Source organism: Vanessa tameamea, chromosome 6, assembly GCF_037043105.1.
Source record: "Vanessa tameamea isolate UH-Manoa-2023 chromosome 6, ilVanTame1 primary haplotype, whole genome shotgun sequence".
Lineage (NCBI taxonomy): Eukaryota > Metazoa > Arthropoda > Insecta > Lepidoptera > Nymphalidae > Vanessa > Vanessa tameamea.
This window is the reverse complement of record NC_087314.1, coordinates 9,411,151-9,429,264: the sequence shown is the minus strand read 5'-3', so window position 1 is coordinate 9,429,264 and position 18,114 is coordinate 9,411,151. Positions and strand designations below refer to the sequence as shown.

At 28.0% G+C, this 18,114-nt stretch overlaps 2 protein-coding genes and 1 long non-coding RNA gene across 4 annotated transcripts in view; 2 read left to right on the top strand and 1 right to left on the bottom strand.

Moving 5' to 3' along the window:
• The window catches only part of LOC135193335 (uncharacterized), a 375,120-nt gene that overhangs the window by 117,023 nt on the left and 239,983 nt on the right, over positions 1-18,114 (bottom strand). The window lies entirely within an intron of this gene.
• Positions 342-4,989, top strand: LOC113393474 (cuticle protein 19-like). Of its 2 annotated transcripts, XM_026630362.2 has the most exons (4): positions 342-465; positions 3,150-3,290; positions 4,379-4,475; positions 4,610-4,989. In XM_026630362.2, exons 1-4 carry the CDS (start codon positions 451-453, stop codon positions 4,771-4,773), a joined length of 417 nt encoding a protein of 138 aa, XP_026486147.2. In that variant the 5' UTR covers positions 342-450; the 3' UTR covers positions 4,774-4,989. The 2 variants fall into 2 exon arrangements, with proteins under 2 accessions (XP_026486147.2, XP_026486146.2); XM_026630361.2 differs by lacking the exon at positions 342-465 and having other exon boundaries at positions 3,120-3,290.
• LOC113393468 (uncharacterized) lies at positions 10,226-14,626 on the top strand. Its single transcript, XM_026630356.2, has 4 exons — positions 10,226-10,406; positions 10,662-10,745; positions 13,157-13,253; positions 13,416-14,626. The coding sequence occupies exons 1-4, from the start codon at positions 10,383-10,385 to the stop codon at positions 14,378-14,380; spliced, it is 1,170 nt and encodes a 389-aa protein (XP_026486141.2). The 5' UTR covers positions 10,226-10,382; the 3' UTR covers positions 14,381-14,626.

Here is an 18,114-nt window from a genome sequence, read left to right as displayed (position 1 = left end):
ATTGGTTTATTTGATTTTCACTTGTAATATGAAGATTAATCAACTTATATTGTTGTGAAGATTATTTTTTATATAATACAATACATAGTATATAAGACCTTAAAAACATAAAATAAAATTAAACCGTCTTTAATATGTAGACAAAGTATTTTATACATGTATTAAATATTATTTTTGACTAAAAAGTCAAAATGATAGCTTTAAATCAATAAATAATACAATTACTTTGATATTATTTTTAAATACAGAATGTGACGAGTTTTAGGCGAAATGCATTAACAATTTAAAAAATTAGAGCACTAACGCACGAAATCCCTAAAGGTATTATCTAAAATAGACATATCACGCGCATGCGTCAAGGTGGTGTAACCCACGGCCTGATATAAATACTGTGGTACAGAAGCATATAAGTACTATTGTTAGTGCCGGTGAAGAGGAATCAGTGATAAAATGCGTGGACTCCAAGTAAGTAGTTGAATAGAATCATAGCAAAATATTTATAAATATATAAAACAAGAACATGGTATTTATTTTCATAAAAAATGGACACCATAAAAAACTAATTTTATTTTCTATTTAACTGGAATCAATTTAAAAAAATATATATTTTTGTGGTAAGCAAATACGAAAAATCAAAATAAAAAAATTTTTCTTTTCTAAAATTATAACCGAATTTTAATATTATTATTGTCACTTTAATATTTTTATACAAAAAATTACGTGAATTTTTGGCCCAATTTTTGTTTTATCACCAATATTTTTAATTAAGAAATATTTTATTTTACGAAAATATTAACTCATACAAAATATATTCTACATTATTGTTGTAGTATTACAAAATAACAAACTTTACTAAACTTTTTTTATACTGAAATACCGTATAATACGGGATTTCAGTATAAAAAATAAGCATTGATAATTTTCGTTTTAACCTTTAATTACGGAACCCTAAAATATATATTACAATAATTATCCAATACCTACTTCCCAAGGGATAAGTTTAACATTTCCCTTTGGGAAATGATTACTTGGTACTTGTTACATTTCCTTAAATATTACGTGATAATTATGTAATCAGCAAAACAAACGCAATTGTTTAAAATATTATGATGTTCGCGTGCACATATTGTATATCAATCAGGGGAGTAAAAAAAACCTAACGCTACACACACGGTGTAAAATAATATAACGATGCATTTAGAATATTTTTATGTAAACAAAAATAGGCTACTTTGTAATAATATAATTAAAAATAGAATAGTTTTGCTTTTATACAAAACAGAAAATATTAATCTACTAAGAATAATAATACGATTTTGTATAAAATTTATTTATCTCACATGTAAATTAAATATGTTTTATGCGCATAAAGATAAAATAATTGTTATAGCAAAATAAATTGTTTTGAGACACCACTTAAATTATAATCGGTCAAAAAATAATAAATAAATAAAACCCTTTCTCCTTTGCATTCTTAATGGCAAGTCGTTAAATAATTTTTGCAAAGTCGTTTGATGAATTCATTCGAATTCATTCTCTATATTACTTTAAAATGATTTAAATTTGTAGATCAACTAATAAAGACGTTATATTAAATATATAATAATGCAAACATCTAAAATAGGCGAAAAACTTTATTTATAATACCTATTTATTCATATTATAGCTATATACTTTGTAAATAAGTTATCATGTCTTTAGAGTATATTACTAAACACGCGTAATGACGGTACCGCTGTCCTAAATATATATTAATTACACCGAAAAGATTAATTCGAGTCTATCAATTAAACTTTCCACGCGTTTAACTGCAAAACTAAGTATATATATAATTTCTGTTGTAAGTGTTATTTGTAATTTGTTGATTGATTAATTATCAATAATAATAGGAAGATATTTCATTAACATTAAGTTTTGCATCGATGTGTGTTAGTCAGGCATAACTTCTGTTACAGCACGTAGGTTATGTTAAGAATTAAGATTCACGTATACTATCAAATATAATTGTTATTGAAGCGTGGATAAGCGGAAATTATATAATTTATCATTTATTAGTATAATACTTCCTGCATTTGTTTTTACGATATCCATTGTTCTTGATCAATTAATGTGTTAGAGTAAAACGCAACATGCATTGTTTGTTTTTGTCTCATGGCGTATCATTTCCATATGACCTTAAATATATATTTGATACTATTTAATTACCGACGTCGAAAAACGAGACCTGTTAGTTTGACGCCCATTTATTTGACTGCCAGTCTTTGTAGCACCAAAATTCGAATTCGAGAATCGATGCGAATACGCCTTTTTAATTAAAAACTTAGTTTTTTTTATGTCTTAGCAATTTCAATAGATAGGTTTATCTACATTACATTACAATATTTTATTAAACAAAAGTTATTTCAAAAATATATTCGATTATAAACACATTTTTTTATACACAACATGCACAAAACATGCACTATTGAACAAGCTATTGCTAATATGCTTGACAATGTATCTTCAAAAATTTTAATAGTCTAAAACCTCGCACCTTGCCAATTTCACGTTAATAGTATTACACTAAACCCGAAACCTTACGCAAGTGCCAACCACAAGTGTACAAAGTTTGAAATTAATCGGAGCAACTTTGCGTGTACGCATTTTTATAAGTACCCATACTATATATAAATAGTGATCTTATTACTCATTATGTTTATAAAATGGTAAATATGTTCATGTATATTATTTTAATATGCGTTCTCTTTTATAATATTCTAAAACCTATATATGACATATACGTAACTTATAGTCGTATCCATCTGAAGCAAAATATGTAAAAGTTTGATAGTAATGAAAACGAAAATGGAATGAAAACGTATGCTGACGATACTTTAGTAATATATGTGTCCCATTATAAACTAAAATCTATTAATGTAAGAAAAAAAAAAACAAATAAAGATGCTCTTAAAATAAAATACTTATAATTTTAACAGAGTTCACATTCAAGTTAAATATTTTTTTTAGATAAATATATTTTTTAATTTTTTTGTTACATATGCAGTTGTTATATAAGTCATTGCTATAAATAAATAATTCTTATGTTAATAAAATTTTATACTGTTTTGACTGTTATACGAATGAAGTGTAAGTATAATATTTCTTTACAGATTTGTTTATTATTGGCATTGTGCGCTGTGGTCAAAACAGGGTACATAGGGTACGCGAACTATGGTGGTTACAAGAGTTATCCAGGATACGTCGTTCATGGATACAGTGGCTACAACGACGGTAATCACGGAGAATATTACGTAAGTTAATAATGTTTTTTATTTACATCTATTTACTTTGGTATAAAATCAGTTGGTAAGTTCAGGATTAAGAGAACACTTTTCATTAGACCATTGTCTTCAAAACATATTTAACTGTTCAGATTTTTATTCCTAAATCTCTTTAGTAAATTTCTATATGATCTTGTTTATTATTGTCTAAATGACTATATACAATAATTTATTTAGTAAATAAATATCAGGTGAAGCAAGCAATTATAACATATGAAAGATCTAGAGTAGAGTAGATCTAGAGAGATCTACAAAATTTTTATGTAAAGGTTTGTTATATACAGCTCATATCTATAATTTTCAGATAAAGAAATGTTGTTATTTGTTTTTAACACAAGTTTTTATTCTTTTGTAGTAGTCATAAGCATATCTCAAAATACATTTACGCGACTACAGAAACAAAGATACTACTCAAAATATTGAACTTATTAAACACATCATGTCGATCTTAAAACAATATATAATACTACCCCTTTATAATATTAATATGGTAATGACACGGTTAATACCATATAACTATTATTGCTATTGCACACAGTATATAAAAAAAGCATACGTTATTTAAAATTAACAATCCATAGTCAAAATTTAAACACCGTGACATCCCGGTTTGCGACACTACACGAATATACGTAAGCTGTATTATTATTGCAGTCTTATTACGACTTCGGAAATTGCGCATACAAAAATTTATAGCCTTGTTGATGCCACGTTCTTAAAATATAAGGGACATCGAATAAATACATATTTGTTTCCAAGATATAATACTAGATATATAAAACTAAACTATACTATAAAACTAAACTTATTTCTAGGCTAGCTCTTATCTCGTTGATGTCTTTAATAAGTAAAAATAAAAATGCTTACAAAATGCGAACTTGATTTTAAAGAAAGTAGATGAAAACAGGAAAAAGTTATTAAAAAAAAATTAACCCCTGCTCTAATGTATCATATGTAGTATCCGATTTCCTTAATATTAAATTTTGTAAATTCTAAATTCAGTGTTTTAAGTTGTAGCAAATACGTTGTGAATAATATTTGCTTTTCTTATTTTTCAGGCGTACCCTAAATATGCCTTCGATTATTCTGTAAATGATCCCCACACCGGTGATCACAAAACGCAGTGGGAATCCCGTGATGGGGATGTAGTTAAAGGTAAGACGTTTTCACATAATTATTTTAAATAAAAAGATTAAATTTTATCCAAAATGGTCTCTGACATTAAGAGATAACGTTTAACCGGATGTTGTTATATTTTATAAATGACCTAAATGTTCTTTACTTTATAGGTGCCTACTCTCTTGCCGAGCCTGATGGCACAACTCGTATAGTGGAGTATACAGCTGACAAACACAATGGTTTCAATGCGGTTGTCAAGCGAATTGGACATGCTCACCACCCTCAAATATATGGAAAACACTATAATGGACCTGGTTATTATGGATACCAATAGATATAAATACATAAATAATAAAGTAAAAAAAAAAACAAAAATGACCAATATATGACAGCACGTGACAATCAACTGTGATAGTGTTGATATTAAAAACTGTAAATACCTTACTCTTAAATTGTTTCATGACAATTAATTAATGTTTTATACATTTATACTAATTATCTGTGAAAATAATTTATTTTTATTATTAAAGACGGAATAAACAGTATCAAATTGAGTCAATTATTTTCGAAGCAAAGACGAAAAAAATTAAAATCTAAACATGTATTGTAGGTATTTCTAATTACTGATTATAAAACTTCATTAATAAATTTAAAAAATCTAAATAACTGTATTAACGTTCTGCTATCCATAAATATGATTATATTTTAAATTAAATTAATTAGGTCCATATTTTAATACAATTTTTTTCTTTATATTATAGTTTAAGTCAAGTTAAAAAATTTCACTGTATTCGTCTGTGAATCTCCACTTCTTTTTTTTTTAAATTATAGGCTATTTAACTAAATCGTTACTGGAAAATAATAACAATAATATATTAAGTTTTTATTTTAAAATCTATGTTCTTATAAAATGTAAGTACATAATTAGTGGGATGTCTTATTAGTTTGTATAAAGAATCGAGATACTTGTATTTAAGCCTCTATTGGTTTACAGAACTTATTAAACCCCGCGAAACAACTGATCAAGTTTCTAAAAAAATAGGGCACAAATTTTACTAAACGCCTTTCATATTAGAATAGCAATAGTATTGATATTCACGTCTCAATAGTTTGCTTTTATAAAACATGATGGCGTTCAATACATAATAAGATGTGCTTTCAGTATATGTCGAACGATGTCGCTACTTAACTCTTATTAGTTTTATACGTTCGTATTGGATTTGATTATATATATGATTCTAAAAACTCTAATTATATTAAACATTGACGAGTCGATCAAGTGTTTTTGAAACAATTCAGTTATTTAATTTATGTTTGGATAAAGTTAAAAAGCCATTGATAATCTAACTACACCTTACCGTTACCAAAGAGCATTTCTTGGGAAAATCCCACAAAATAATCACATCACTCTCAAAGGATTGTCTTTTCTCAAAAGTTATATTTCATAACCAATTACGGCAGTTACACAGATTAACAGAGTCGGGTTGGATTCGAGGAATAAAAAGGATGACCAAAAGGATTAACCGTTAATAAAATAAACTAGGCTCAAGGGCAAAATCTAAAACCTAGCCCTACTCAATCCGAGTTACTGCATCTGGCTGGACTATGAATGTAAGGATTTTATCACACAGACCGGACATACTCCTTTTCTCTAGGCAAATACTATGACGTGGGAAACGAATATACCTAAGAACCACACAATTAAATTTAATTAATATTATGACCTGACAGTGAACCAACCAAAAATGGCTATGTGGTTAATTTATAAGCGGTGGAAGAGGGAACGAAAGTGTTACCAGCAATATGTCTCTATAAATTTTTAAAATACCGCAGCATATCGAAAACAGAAGTTTTTTTTTGTTTGGGCATTGATGCGCATTGCAAATAACAACTATTAAAAATACATACATGATGTATAGGCATCAGACGATTGTACCTGGCACTTCTTTCTTGGCAATTCTTGGTATTATGTAAATGAAATATTTATCGAGTGGATGGCACCTACTTTGCCCGCGCGTTCTAGTTTATCGTCCTCGAGTACTATCGTAAAACAGCGGCTAATTTCCCTTTTTACACTCAATCAACACCGTTGAATAACGGGAATTTTTGATTGCGAATGCTTGTAAGGCTAGATTGCAGTCAGTTGATTACGTATTAAATGGTATTGTGATGGTACGTTTAGTTAAAAGTCCGTTGAAGTAAAATACGTTACGCGCTTAGTAATTAACAAAAAAGAAAATATTAATAAATATCTAAATATTATTGAAGAATAAATGAATTATTACTGATTAAAGAAAGCGAATACATTTGATGTTGATACTGTTTTTTTTTTAAATTAAACCTTAACCACATGTTAGCAATTTCCGCCCCTAACTAAACTACGAGTGGTCCTGGAGACCGTTCATGGTTTAGTACTTCAAACTCGGGATTTAAGGTATAAACAAAATATTAAAATGATAAAAATAAGAAAGACTTATTTACATTCTAGAGATTTATATACTACTTACTTACTATTCTATTACTTTTATATACTATGTTGGCAGAAGAAAACAATATTCAAAAGAAATTCAAAGCCTTTGTATCAAAACTGATGAATTACGCAAACTAAATTTATAATTAAAAAAAAAATCTTTGAAAAATTTTATCTCTATAGATTTACATTTTTTCGCGTTCGTTGCTAAAACAGCAAGCTACCTTGCATCTGTGGTCAATTTTTTTTATTGTGTCATACTTTTATATTGTACATTTCATTGATGTAGTAATTCATTTGTAAACGGTAGGCTCCAAATATCCATTGCATTTCGTAGAATTATTGAGTTTACCACGAAAAGCTCATTTTACTCCAAACATTTGCAGTATGAAATTGTACTACGATGCACGAACGTCGTCGTACAGCGCTAATGTCCAACGAAAACAATTAGCACCAAAATATTCTGCCGTGGATTTCCTGATTAGCCAGCGGGATGGGATCATTATTAACCTCTTTTGATGAAAATTTTTATCTTCGACCTGCAAACACTTAGCTATACACTTGTTAAGCGCGATAGCTACTTTGTTCGATGTATAGAAAAGTATACACCCACGACCCAAATATATAATAATATTTGTATTCCAAAATTAACTGCTGTCTCAGAGTCCGGTGTTAGGTGGTTAAGGGTTAAATTATTATTGTTACTTTTGTAGTCGTATTAATTTCTGTTATCCAGTTTTTTCATATACATAATTCTTAATTATCGATTTTCTATGTTAATGAAATGCAAAAAATTTAGCGTTAATTACATTTAGCTCTATATGAAAAAGTATCATCGTCGCAGCGGTTCGTCATTAATTTGCAGGCAGAGGGTTGTATATCAAATAGGATTTTATTAAAGGAAGCGAAGAAGGAAATTTTAATATTCAGTTCTTCCTCATCCAATTCGTCATCGTTATGCGAAGAGCTCGAGCATGAAACATAATGAATTGATCGTTTATGGAAGTTAAAACATTTTAGATACTTTTTAACTGTTATTTTTTAAAGCAATTTCAACTATTCATCTTCATTAAACAAGAAACACGTTTAATTGTCAATAGAAGAAGTTTATAAATATTAGTATCAGATTTTAAAAATACGTTACTGTAAGTTGTTCCTCAACGTGCGTTGTCAACTTAACTTTATATAAAACAATATTTATATTTACAGTACGAGTTAGGTTACAATAATAGTTAGTTACAATAGATTTTACGTGTTAAAAATATTTGGGTAAAGTTAGTTAATAAAATAATCTTATCAGAAAATTTTGAGAGTTAAAGCAAGCACAGTTGAATTTGTATGCGTTTATTTTGTATTTATAATTCATCTATTATTCGTTCTCTACTGGAAAAGTATATGTAAAAAAGAGGCAGCTTTAGCTCAGTAGCCGCAATAACATTTAAAAGATGCAACTTTTCATGTTTTTACCTCAACATACTATCCTTTAATTCTAAGTTGTTGTATTCTTCTAAGTGTTATTACGTTAATTATAACACACAAATAAAGTATTTTTTTATTAATAATGGAGTTCATTCAGGGACTCACTGCGCGAGCTAACTCTACAAATAATACAGAATGTATGATATTGTTAAAAAGAGCTTAAGTACGTCCCTATTTAGATTATAGACATTACAGCTAAATATAAGAAATCCCTTTCCAAGTGTTTTAATTTATTTTTATATTAATAAAATAGTACTGACTTCTTATTTCGAAAGTTAATTAATTAATACCAACTTTATATATTACAAATCAAGTACGATGAAGTAAGAAGTACTGTCTTAATAATTTTACGTTTGAAGCTATTATTATCAAATAAAAGAAGTAGTCTTCCCAGACGAGTCGAACACTTCTTGTGACACCGAAAGAGTTAAAAATGTAATATAAATATGTCCTAGTCGTTTAAAAAAAACGTTTCTCTATGACGACCCTTTACATATCTTAAATTTTTATTATAAATGAAACAAAAACTGTTTCATCATATCTATCTGTAAATAAATAACGACATTTTTTTCTTTGAATCATAAATTACGTCTATCTATAATAAATATTTATATTTCATTATAAGGCGTCAAATCACAAGGAACATAAAATATTATTAAGGCAATATCTTGACAACGATTTACAGCGGTATGCGTTAACTGTATCTGAGAACACGCAATTATTACGTCTAACGCATTCACTTTCGTTGATTTGCATGCTTAGATGCGTTTTGAAACGAAAACGTTCTGATATTGTAAGTGATATTAAAATAATTCATAACTTCCTTCTTTTATCCAAATGTGCCGTACAGGTGATATATTTAAATGATTTTTTAATTTTACCAATTATAAAAGCTTTTATTGTCTTTCGTTATAATAATATATTGTCTTTAATTCGCAAATTGAGAAGATTACATTTTATCGCTTTAGGAAAAAGAAATATAAGGTTTTCAAGGATACTGAAAATCATTATCATTTATGTAACAATCATATTATAATGTTAAATTATGAATTCAATATTAAAAGTCTTTTACGATAAAAAAGGCTTCTACTAATACTATTTTTGTTATTAAGCGTAACATTAAATAATTATCTCATCTAAAACGGCCTCCTTGTTATAATAATTTTCGTCTTCCATATCTATTGAAATGTAAGAACTCTGTAAGAAAAAAAATCTATAAATTTACACGGAAGGTAGTGCGCAAAAAATATCGAAGGAGTATATTAATATATAATAGTCGAATATATAAACAGTCTATTTTTTATGAAATAGTTTGGTGTTACTAATATCTTTTTCAATATGCAGATCATAAAATAACATGTCTCTACATGCGACTTTAAACTCAGCTTACTAAAACAAAACTTTTTAGATTAATAGTACTTAAAAAACAAATTACATAACTACGAAGAACATTAGACAATTGTTAACAATTCTTGGTTCTTCTTTTAATAATATCGCATAATTAATTCCTTTTTAAATGTTTTTCCTGAACCAGTCGCTTCGCTTTTATATCCAGCCAGATTTATTTAAAAAAAGATTTCATATTTTATTATTTTAAAATAGTTTTTTGTAAAAACAATAATTGTTAAAATTAATTCTTAATCGTATCTTAGATTTAAGGAAACGTATTATGTTTTCTATCCGGGGTGGAACATTAGTGTAAGTATGACTATACACAATAAAGTAATTAAACAAGGCATCCTAGCTACGTGACGAGAGTTATTAATGTGTGCACATTGTATGTATTCATACGCATAGTCCAGGTATGACGGTGTGCGTTTATAAATAAGTAAGTGATGGACATTGCATGCCGTCTTCGTGTAGCCTCAACCTTGGATATGGACAGGTTTATACAATGTTTTGCTAAAAAATAAAAAATATATATACATCTAAGTTTAAAACATAGTGAAGGATAAATTACATGGTGCATTTGATTGCATAGTGGTCGAGTGATTATGGCTAAGCTACTAGCCCTGTTGGTGAGTTACAGATAAATCAGTATATTATATAAAGCACATCAATTCTTATATGTTTGAAAATTAATTCAATAGTTCATAATGTTAATTCTGAACTTATAAATGATCACAACTATTACAATTTTTTATTTTGCTTTTCATATAAAATATATTTTAATAAAATAGTCTTATCTTATTAAACTTTACAACGCTGTTTTAGTTCATAAGCAATATTTTGTAAAGTAAAAATTATAAGCATTATAATTCCATTTTTTCCAGGTTATCTTAGGGAATATATTTTTATCAACTCAGCAAGAAGACCATTTTATTGATGACTCTATAAGACACCAACCATCCGTTGAAGTAAGTATAGTTGATTTATTTTGTTATTATTGTATCTATTTCACATTATTATTAAAAAGAATATATAAATAGTTTTCATATTAAATTAAGAATTTAAATTGTATTTTTTTCTAATGAAGGTTTTTATTTATTGTTTAAGTAACGTTACAATGTAAAATATAGCAATGATCGTTTGGTTTATTTATTTATATAAATTATCTCAATTAATTGTTAAAGTAAGTTTATCTGTCCGGTACTTTACTTATATCAACAAGTCAGACAGACGTACATCATTTTAAAACATTAGATATACATAGGATGATATTCTTTAATATTTAGGAATTAAAATGTTATTTCTCTAGTTAAAAATAAACAAAACAAAAAAATCATTCAAAATATGATCCCTAAAATATAAATCATTTGATTACCAGAAGTCTTGACTTAAATCCGTAACAGTTGCATGAAAGAGTATGAAATCTGGGGTACAGATAGTGCTGCGGTTATTCTGTATTGAAATTCTACTAGGTAACCTTATGAGAATTGAACTACAAATATACTTATAATCAGGGCTAACGCTTAACACGCGTATAAGGTAATGTTATTTGTGCATAAATTAAAATTATATAACCTCTAATAACATACAATATGATCAAACATAGCCTAAAATCATTTACCGTTTATGGGATACCGACTAAATGAGAACTGTTTTCAACAAGCGGGTTAATTTACGAAATACTCGTTATGTTATGTCGTTGGATACGCAAATATTGAAAGTGAGTCGATGTCGAAATATAATGGACCAGTATTGGTATCGTTCACCCATATTTCCCCATAACCAGATTTAAAGTAGGTAAAATTATGAACCAGTTGCTGTTTTTATTTATTCTTAATAAGTATCGACGGTGACATAATAATTAATAAGTTGTAATAAGCGCTTAGATTTAAAGTATGTAGGCGTCAGTTAGAATTTCGACGTTTCCAGAGCCTTTGTGACGCAAACTGCCGACAAAACATATATTGTGTTTGATTATGTTTCTAAATACTATTACGTAAAACATTATTACTTTTTTTTTTTAATATAAACCTAATCGTACTGGGAGAAATTCAGAGCGAGTAGGTTGTTTTATAGACCATAAAATCCTTAAAGTAATTCGATACATATGTTCAAATTTAAATTAACAATTTTCGATCAGAAGTTATATAATTTCCAATGAAAAGTGAACGTGTAATGCGGAAACAAACGAAAGTCAACGATCCGTCATTGACATTGAGTTGAGCGATGCGCAAGCGCGCGCGGCTCGCTCATCTTGAACTTGAGAAGATGGCCGCGGGCGAGTGACTTTTGGCGAATTATGTTTACAAACACAAACCCGTTAAATGATTTATACTCGATGATTACGTCATACATATATATCCTTCGATTGACATTTTTGAATCTACACTAGCTATGCAGTTTCATTTGTGTGACACGGGCACGCTTTAGATTTATTTTGGATATAATACGTGAATTCATAATGGTCGGATTATTTCTCAAGAAAATGGTGAACTAACGGAGGAATAATTTGAAAATCGGACTTGTGCTTCTTGATATTAGCGCTTTCAATAGACTTTATACTATTATTACAGAAATAAATATAGACTTTTTACACTCGACTTATACGAGCTTAATTTTTATCATGTGGACTACTTTCTATGTGTATTTTTTTTATACTTAAATTTTATTTTTAAATTTACATAGTTTGCTTTTAATTTTGTTAGTTTTACTATTGATTTTGTTTTTGAAAGTACTTTAAAAGTTGAGTCTTGTTTTTGTATGTTGTATATTATTAAGTATAGATAATTTTAGTTTTTATTGAACAATTTTTTTTTTTATTATAAAATTTGTTATTATAATGAATCTATATTATTAAGATTATGTTACACAAAATTTATTTAATGCTATTTTAAATCGGTTCGTGTTACATCTTCGATGCTCACTCTTAAGATTAATAAATTATCATGAAAGTTTAAACGTGTAATACATCAATGTCATGCGAGTAATAAAGAGTCTCAATAAATTTAGCTGATAGTAAAAAAATATAACCGTATTCAAGTAGCGTAGCGTAAACGAAAGCGTTGAAAGTGTGTAGCTATTAGATAGACGAACTGACATCTGTACTCTCACATCTTTTCGCCTTGATTACACAAGTTGCATTCCAAGTTTATGGAAACTATAAAAAGACTCATTGATTATTCAGAATACTAAAGTATAATCAGTAGACATGCAACGAATCGTCATAATAAGTAAAATACGGAGTCAATGCACGCAAGGTATCATTTCACAAATTCTTCACTTGCTTTTTTCTTGCTGTCAAGAACGTCAATAATTAAAAGTCGTCTGAGACTGTTAGTTGATTACTCATAAATTTATATTGTATTTTTTTTCTTTTTAGGATAATCCAAATTACTCCTTTGGCTATGGAGTTTCTGATACTCATACCGGTGATGTTAAGACTGTTTGGGAAGCTAAACAAGGTGACACTGTTAAAGGTTAATACTTAACTATTATAATTAAATATACTATTATTTACGAATTATATTTATTCATAATATTGCTTAGACGTTATATTGCTTATAATTATATTTTTATGATCAAAATGAACGCAGTACCATTTTTATGAAATAAGCTAAACATTATTTTTATATCCGTAGGTCATTACAGTGTAATAGAACCAGATGGCTCTATGAGAACTGTAGAATACTCTTCTGGACCTAATTCTGGATTTACGGCATCAGCCAACAATGATGGCTTACCACCTGAACTAACAGCTGATGACGGTGTTATGGAAGATAAAGTTCTGAGAGATTATGACAGATATTATGACTTTTCAGAGGACACTGATGTAGAACAACCATACAAAGGGAGTGACAAAAAACGGAATCGACATCCATACGAATCATTATTTAAAGATTATTCATTAATGAAACGACCGAAATACCCAACCGATTTAGAACCTAGTGAGTATACTCACAGCTTCAGTATCAAGCACCCACATGAAGATCTAGATTCTGACACAACGGCACACAGTCATGTAGGATTTAAATTTGATCCAAGTTGTAAAACGAAACATAAAAAGAAAAATAATCTTTACACCAACATAGATTTAGACTTTCGAAGGCAAAAATATCCTTCTTTGACGTCAGACTCTTACAATAATGACTTTGATAAGTACGTCGGTGATTCATCTAACATGGAAAAACTTATACAAATGTATAAGCACAATGAGAAGTATAAATCCTCAAAGCCCGAAGAATATACTTCATGGACATCAACGAAACATGGTCACCAAGGCTTATCAGATGTGCAATTAGAAGATAGTTATTCTGACTACATTCCTCCGAGACCTAAAAAGAAATATAAACCTCATAAAAATCCTGAACCGTTTGAGGCTGAAGATCTCGACGATTATGTTTTAGTGCCTAAGAAAAAGGTCAAAAAACCTTATAGACCAGTAGAATCTTCTGAATATCAACCAGATATAGATGAGGGTTATGATGATAATTATGACGATGACAGGTATCATAAGCCCCCACGGGGCAATCATAAAGAGGTAGTACGAAAAATCGTTAAGAAAAAGAAGCCTGCGATAAATATTTTAGACATATTCGATATATAAGTTATTTACAAACTAGTTTAGGTAAAATTCGGCATTATTTATTGATTGGCATTTTTAAATTATTTAAGAATCTTTAAAACATTATTATAGAAATTGCTAAAATTGTACATCTCTGATAAATATTTTTAATTTGTTTCTTTTGAATTATACAAGCATATAAGGTAACATAAATCTTGACTTTTTTTTAATTTAATTCTTAAATTATGACTGATCCATGATATTATTTAATAAAACCTTTATTGTTAATGCTTTTTATTTTGAAATCTGTACCAACTCTCGTTCTGCTAATTTAATTCATATTATATTTTTATTACACTTTTAATTTAAACTTCTTTTTCATTATTATTGTTCTACTATTTTGATTTGAATAATTGATTATTATTAAGAAAAAATTATATGTAAAAAAACATATAATTTTTTCTTACACTCAATATAGTGGATCAAATAAACATTATAAAAACATATTTTAATTATGCAATTGTTTCGTGGTAAGGTAATTAGTTTTGACAGGGCAATATCAGTTAAATGCGCTTGCGCAACCGATCTCACAATGATAGTGAAAGTAATGAAACTGGAGCGAACGGGTGTGTAGGCCACGTATTACCTCACAAGGACGTTCAAAGTATTTCACTCATACACAGCTATTTACATTTTTCATTTACATAAATGTTATAAAAACAATTACATTAACAATTATATTTAAAGTAATTTTAATTATAAAATAACAATAAATATAGTTGTTTCGTTATTTTTTTTTAAATCTTTATTTCTTGAAGAAATGAGAAATTTTGTCTTATTTAAAAAATAATAATTATAAAATAATTTTCAATTCAATTATGAATAAGAAGTCGTTCAATGTCATTTTATGTAAATACTATTTTATTTAGATTTTTCTTATTTTTAATTTGTTCCTTTTTCAAAAGTTTTAGAAAGTACTTCAACACAGTCATATGATTATAATTCAAAAGTCAAGTGATTTAAGAACTGGTGTTACTGGAAATCATTTTAATATACACACAAATCAAAAACAAGTTTTAATATACATACAAAATCTCAGAAATATATTTATGAAAGAAAAATTCCCATCAACGAATTATAAATTTTAAAAGGATTTATTGACTACACCTACATATGACAAAAAATTATAATAAACGTATTGAAGATTAATGTTTAATAGTAATTTAATTAGGAACAAAATCAATGTAAGAGATTGCATTGATTAATGAATTTCCATTGGAATTTGAGTTAGTTAACTTAGGTAAATTAAATACAGTAACAGACAATCTCGGTGGCCTGATCATTATTGAAACATTATCTTAGCACGAAAGACTTGAAAGTGAATGTTAAAATTAAATAATGCGAAAACCGTTCGATTTGTTTAAATAGTTCGCAAGGTAAATGTGAAAGTCTATATTTTTTTAAATAAAAATTCTAAACGTATTCGAATGTGTTCCATATCCGAAAAATAACGGACATCCTAGTACATTAAATTCAGTCAACTTATAACGGTATACGATAATGTAACAAAAACTTTAATAATGTTACGGAAACTGTTAATTACTTAAATTAATAGAAATTCTCCACATATAGGAAGATAGGAATAAATTACGCACTTTGAGCGACGACGTGCGTGGTAGAAAACTCATTACTTCACGTTTACATTTTTTTGCAACAAATTAATTTGTGCCTACTTATTATCGAGCGCTTATTTTAAATACCGATTAATGATTGAAGTCTTATCCCAATGGTTTTCGTACTATTGACGTGTCGCAGCGATACAATTTAAACGCGCAATCATGTGTTAAAGTTTAATATTTTATAAATACGTTTTCTAATAATAGTTTAGTACAAAATGATCTAGATAAGGCCAGAATGTGTTCCAAATTCAACTTTGTCTCACGAGTGGTGTTATGTTTTATTCAATATACGCATGTGGTCGTGAACATTCACCACTGGGCGCGGCCGTGACACGACAACCATTGTCGCAATACCAAAGACACACTCTTTCTCGTTTTACCCTTTTATTAATCCGTATCATTCTAACGTATTAAATATATTACAACTTACTGAGCGCTTAATGAGGTTATTAAAATGAGATTGTATAATTGGTTTTCATGTTATGATGATAATTATAAGTATATTGTTTATTGAATATACAGAGTTCTATGGTAACATTTCTCTCATTGATAAAAAAAACAAATATAAAAATATAAATGTGATCTTAGCTTTTTATATTAATAATAATTGAGAAATTATATAATTTTCTTATAATAATGATAAACAAAAAATCTTTTATTTTCTTTCGAATCATTCATACAATATATATTATATTTAAAACAATAATTTATTACCGGCATGTAAATGTACCTAATACTAATACGTCATGTACATTTATTTTAAGCTCGTTTGAATTTGTTTATATAATTATTAAAACAGTAATATATAATATAATTGGTTCATTAGTATTCATATATTAATATTCATACATGAGGTTATACAATGACCCTAATAATTACTGATTTTATATATTATTTATATTTAATTTTACACAACATTATTGTTGCAATATACTACTATTATTAAATAATTTAATCTTTATTTATGTTGTTTTATATTTATTGAATATTTCCTTATATTTATTGTAATTTATAAATTAATACATGATCATCCAGTTAGTGCAAGTAGTTCAAGTAATTTAAGTAAATAAATAAATAAATTATGTCTTCCTGAACACAACAGCAATTCTCAAAGGACACTACCCAACTGCGTAGTACATAATATTCCTAAAGTTTACGAGTACAGGAGTGCGCGCAAATACAAGTGTACTCTCTAAACGCTTACTCTTACAATCCAATAAGAGCAATCGATCGGGCGATCGTATTGTAATTGCTCTTATTGTACGATTAACGACTTTATAATATTTACCGAGTATGGAAGAGTAAGCACTGCCAATTTCCGGGTTTTTACTATTAAAACTCGATACATTTTTACTATCCTGCCCGAAGATTTTATTAATAATATTTATAGAAAGATGACCTCCTGATGTTAAGTGACGGTACATTAAATTAGCACTGTATAAAATATTAGTAATTCCTTATATCGCCAAATTGCGTCCAATCTTGAGATCTCAAATGTTATGTCACTTGTGCTTGTGGTTATTTTGGCTTGATCAGACTTTAAACCGGAACACAGCAGTGCTGTTTGGTGGTAGAATATCCGGTGAGAGTGTGGTACCTACCCAGATGTCCTTGCAAAAACGATAGCAAGAAGACAAGACCATATCGTGTCGTGTAGCTTTATACGCTAAACACTAGTACGACAAGGCAGTTACGCAAGTAAACAAGTTCACAAATCTTCAGTTATAATTAAGAATGTCAAAAAAAAGTAAAATTAAATATAATTGTTTTTTTGTTAAAATTTCCTTCCATAATATTCCATTATACTCATGGTCAATAGAGTTTCATTACTTATTGCGATAGAATATTTTATTAGGTCAATAACTTTGAATACATTGCATTGAAATTTACTTGAATAATGTCAGATCAATCGCTCAATGCGTTTAAATATTCAATACTATTTCTTTGTAGCCTAGTGATTTAAATAAACATTTTTTGTCACTAGTAATATCTCTACTTACAAATACAAATGCTAAACAAACGTGACATTGTTGAATTACATTTTCATAAGTAATCACTAATACGAAAACAACAATGTGATTAAAAATAAAAGTAAAA

Excerpts from the sequence above, each read along its gene's own strand:
- LOC113393474 (XM_026630361.2), top strand. The coding sequence starts at position 3,120 with ATGAAGTGTAAGTATAATATTTCTTTACAGATTTGTTTATTATTGGCA. Across the intron at positions 3,291-4,378 it reads GTAATCACGGAGAATATTAC|GCGTACCCTAAATATGCCTT; the intron begins GTAAGTTAATAA and ends CTTATTTTTCAG. Across the intron at positions 4,476-4,609 it reads TGATGGGGATGTAGTTAAAG|GTGCCTACTCTCTTGCCGAG; the intron begins GTAAGACGTTTT and ends TTTACTTTATAG.
- LOC113393468 (XM_026630356.2), top strand. The coding sequence starts at position 10,383 with ATGGCTAAGCTACTAGCCCTGTTG. Across the intron at positions 10,746-13,156 it reads GACACCAACCATCCGTTGAA|GATAATCCAAATTACTCCTT; the intron begins GTAAGTATAGTT and ends TTTTCTTTTTAG. Across the intron at positions 13,254-13,415 it reads ACAAGGTGACACTGTTAAAG|GTCATTACAGTGTAATAGAA; the intron begins GTTAATACTTAA and ends TTATATCCGTAG.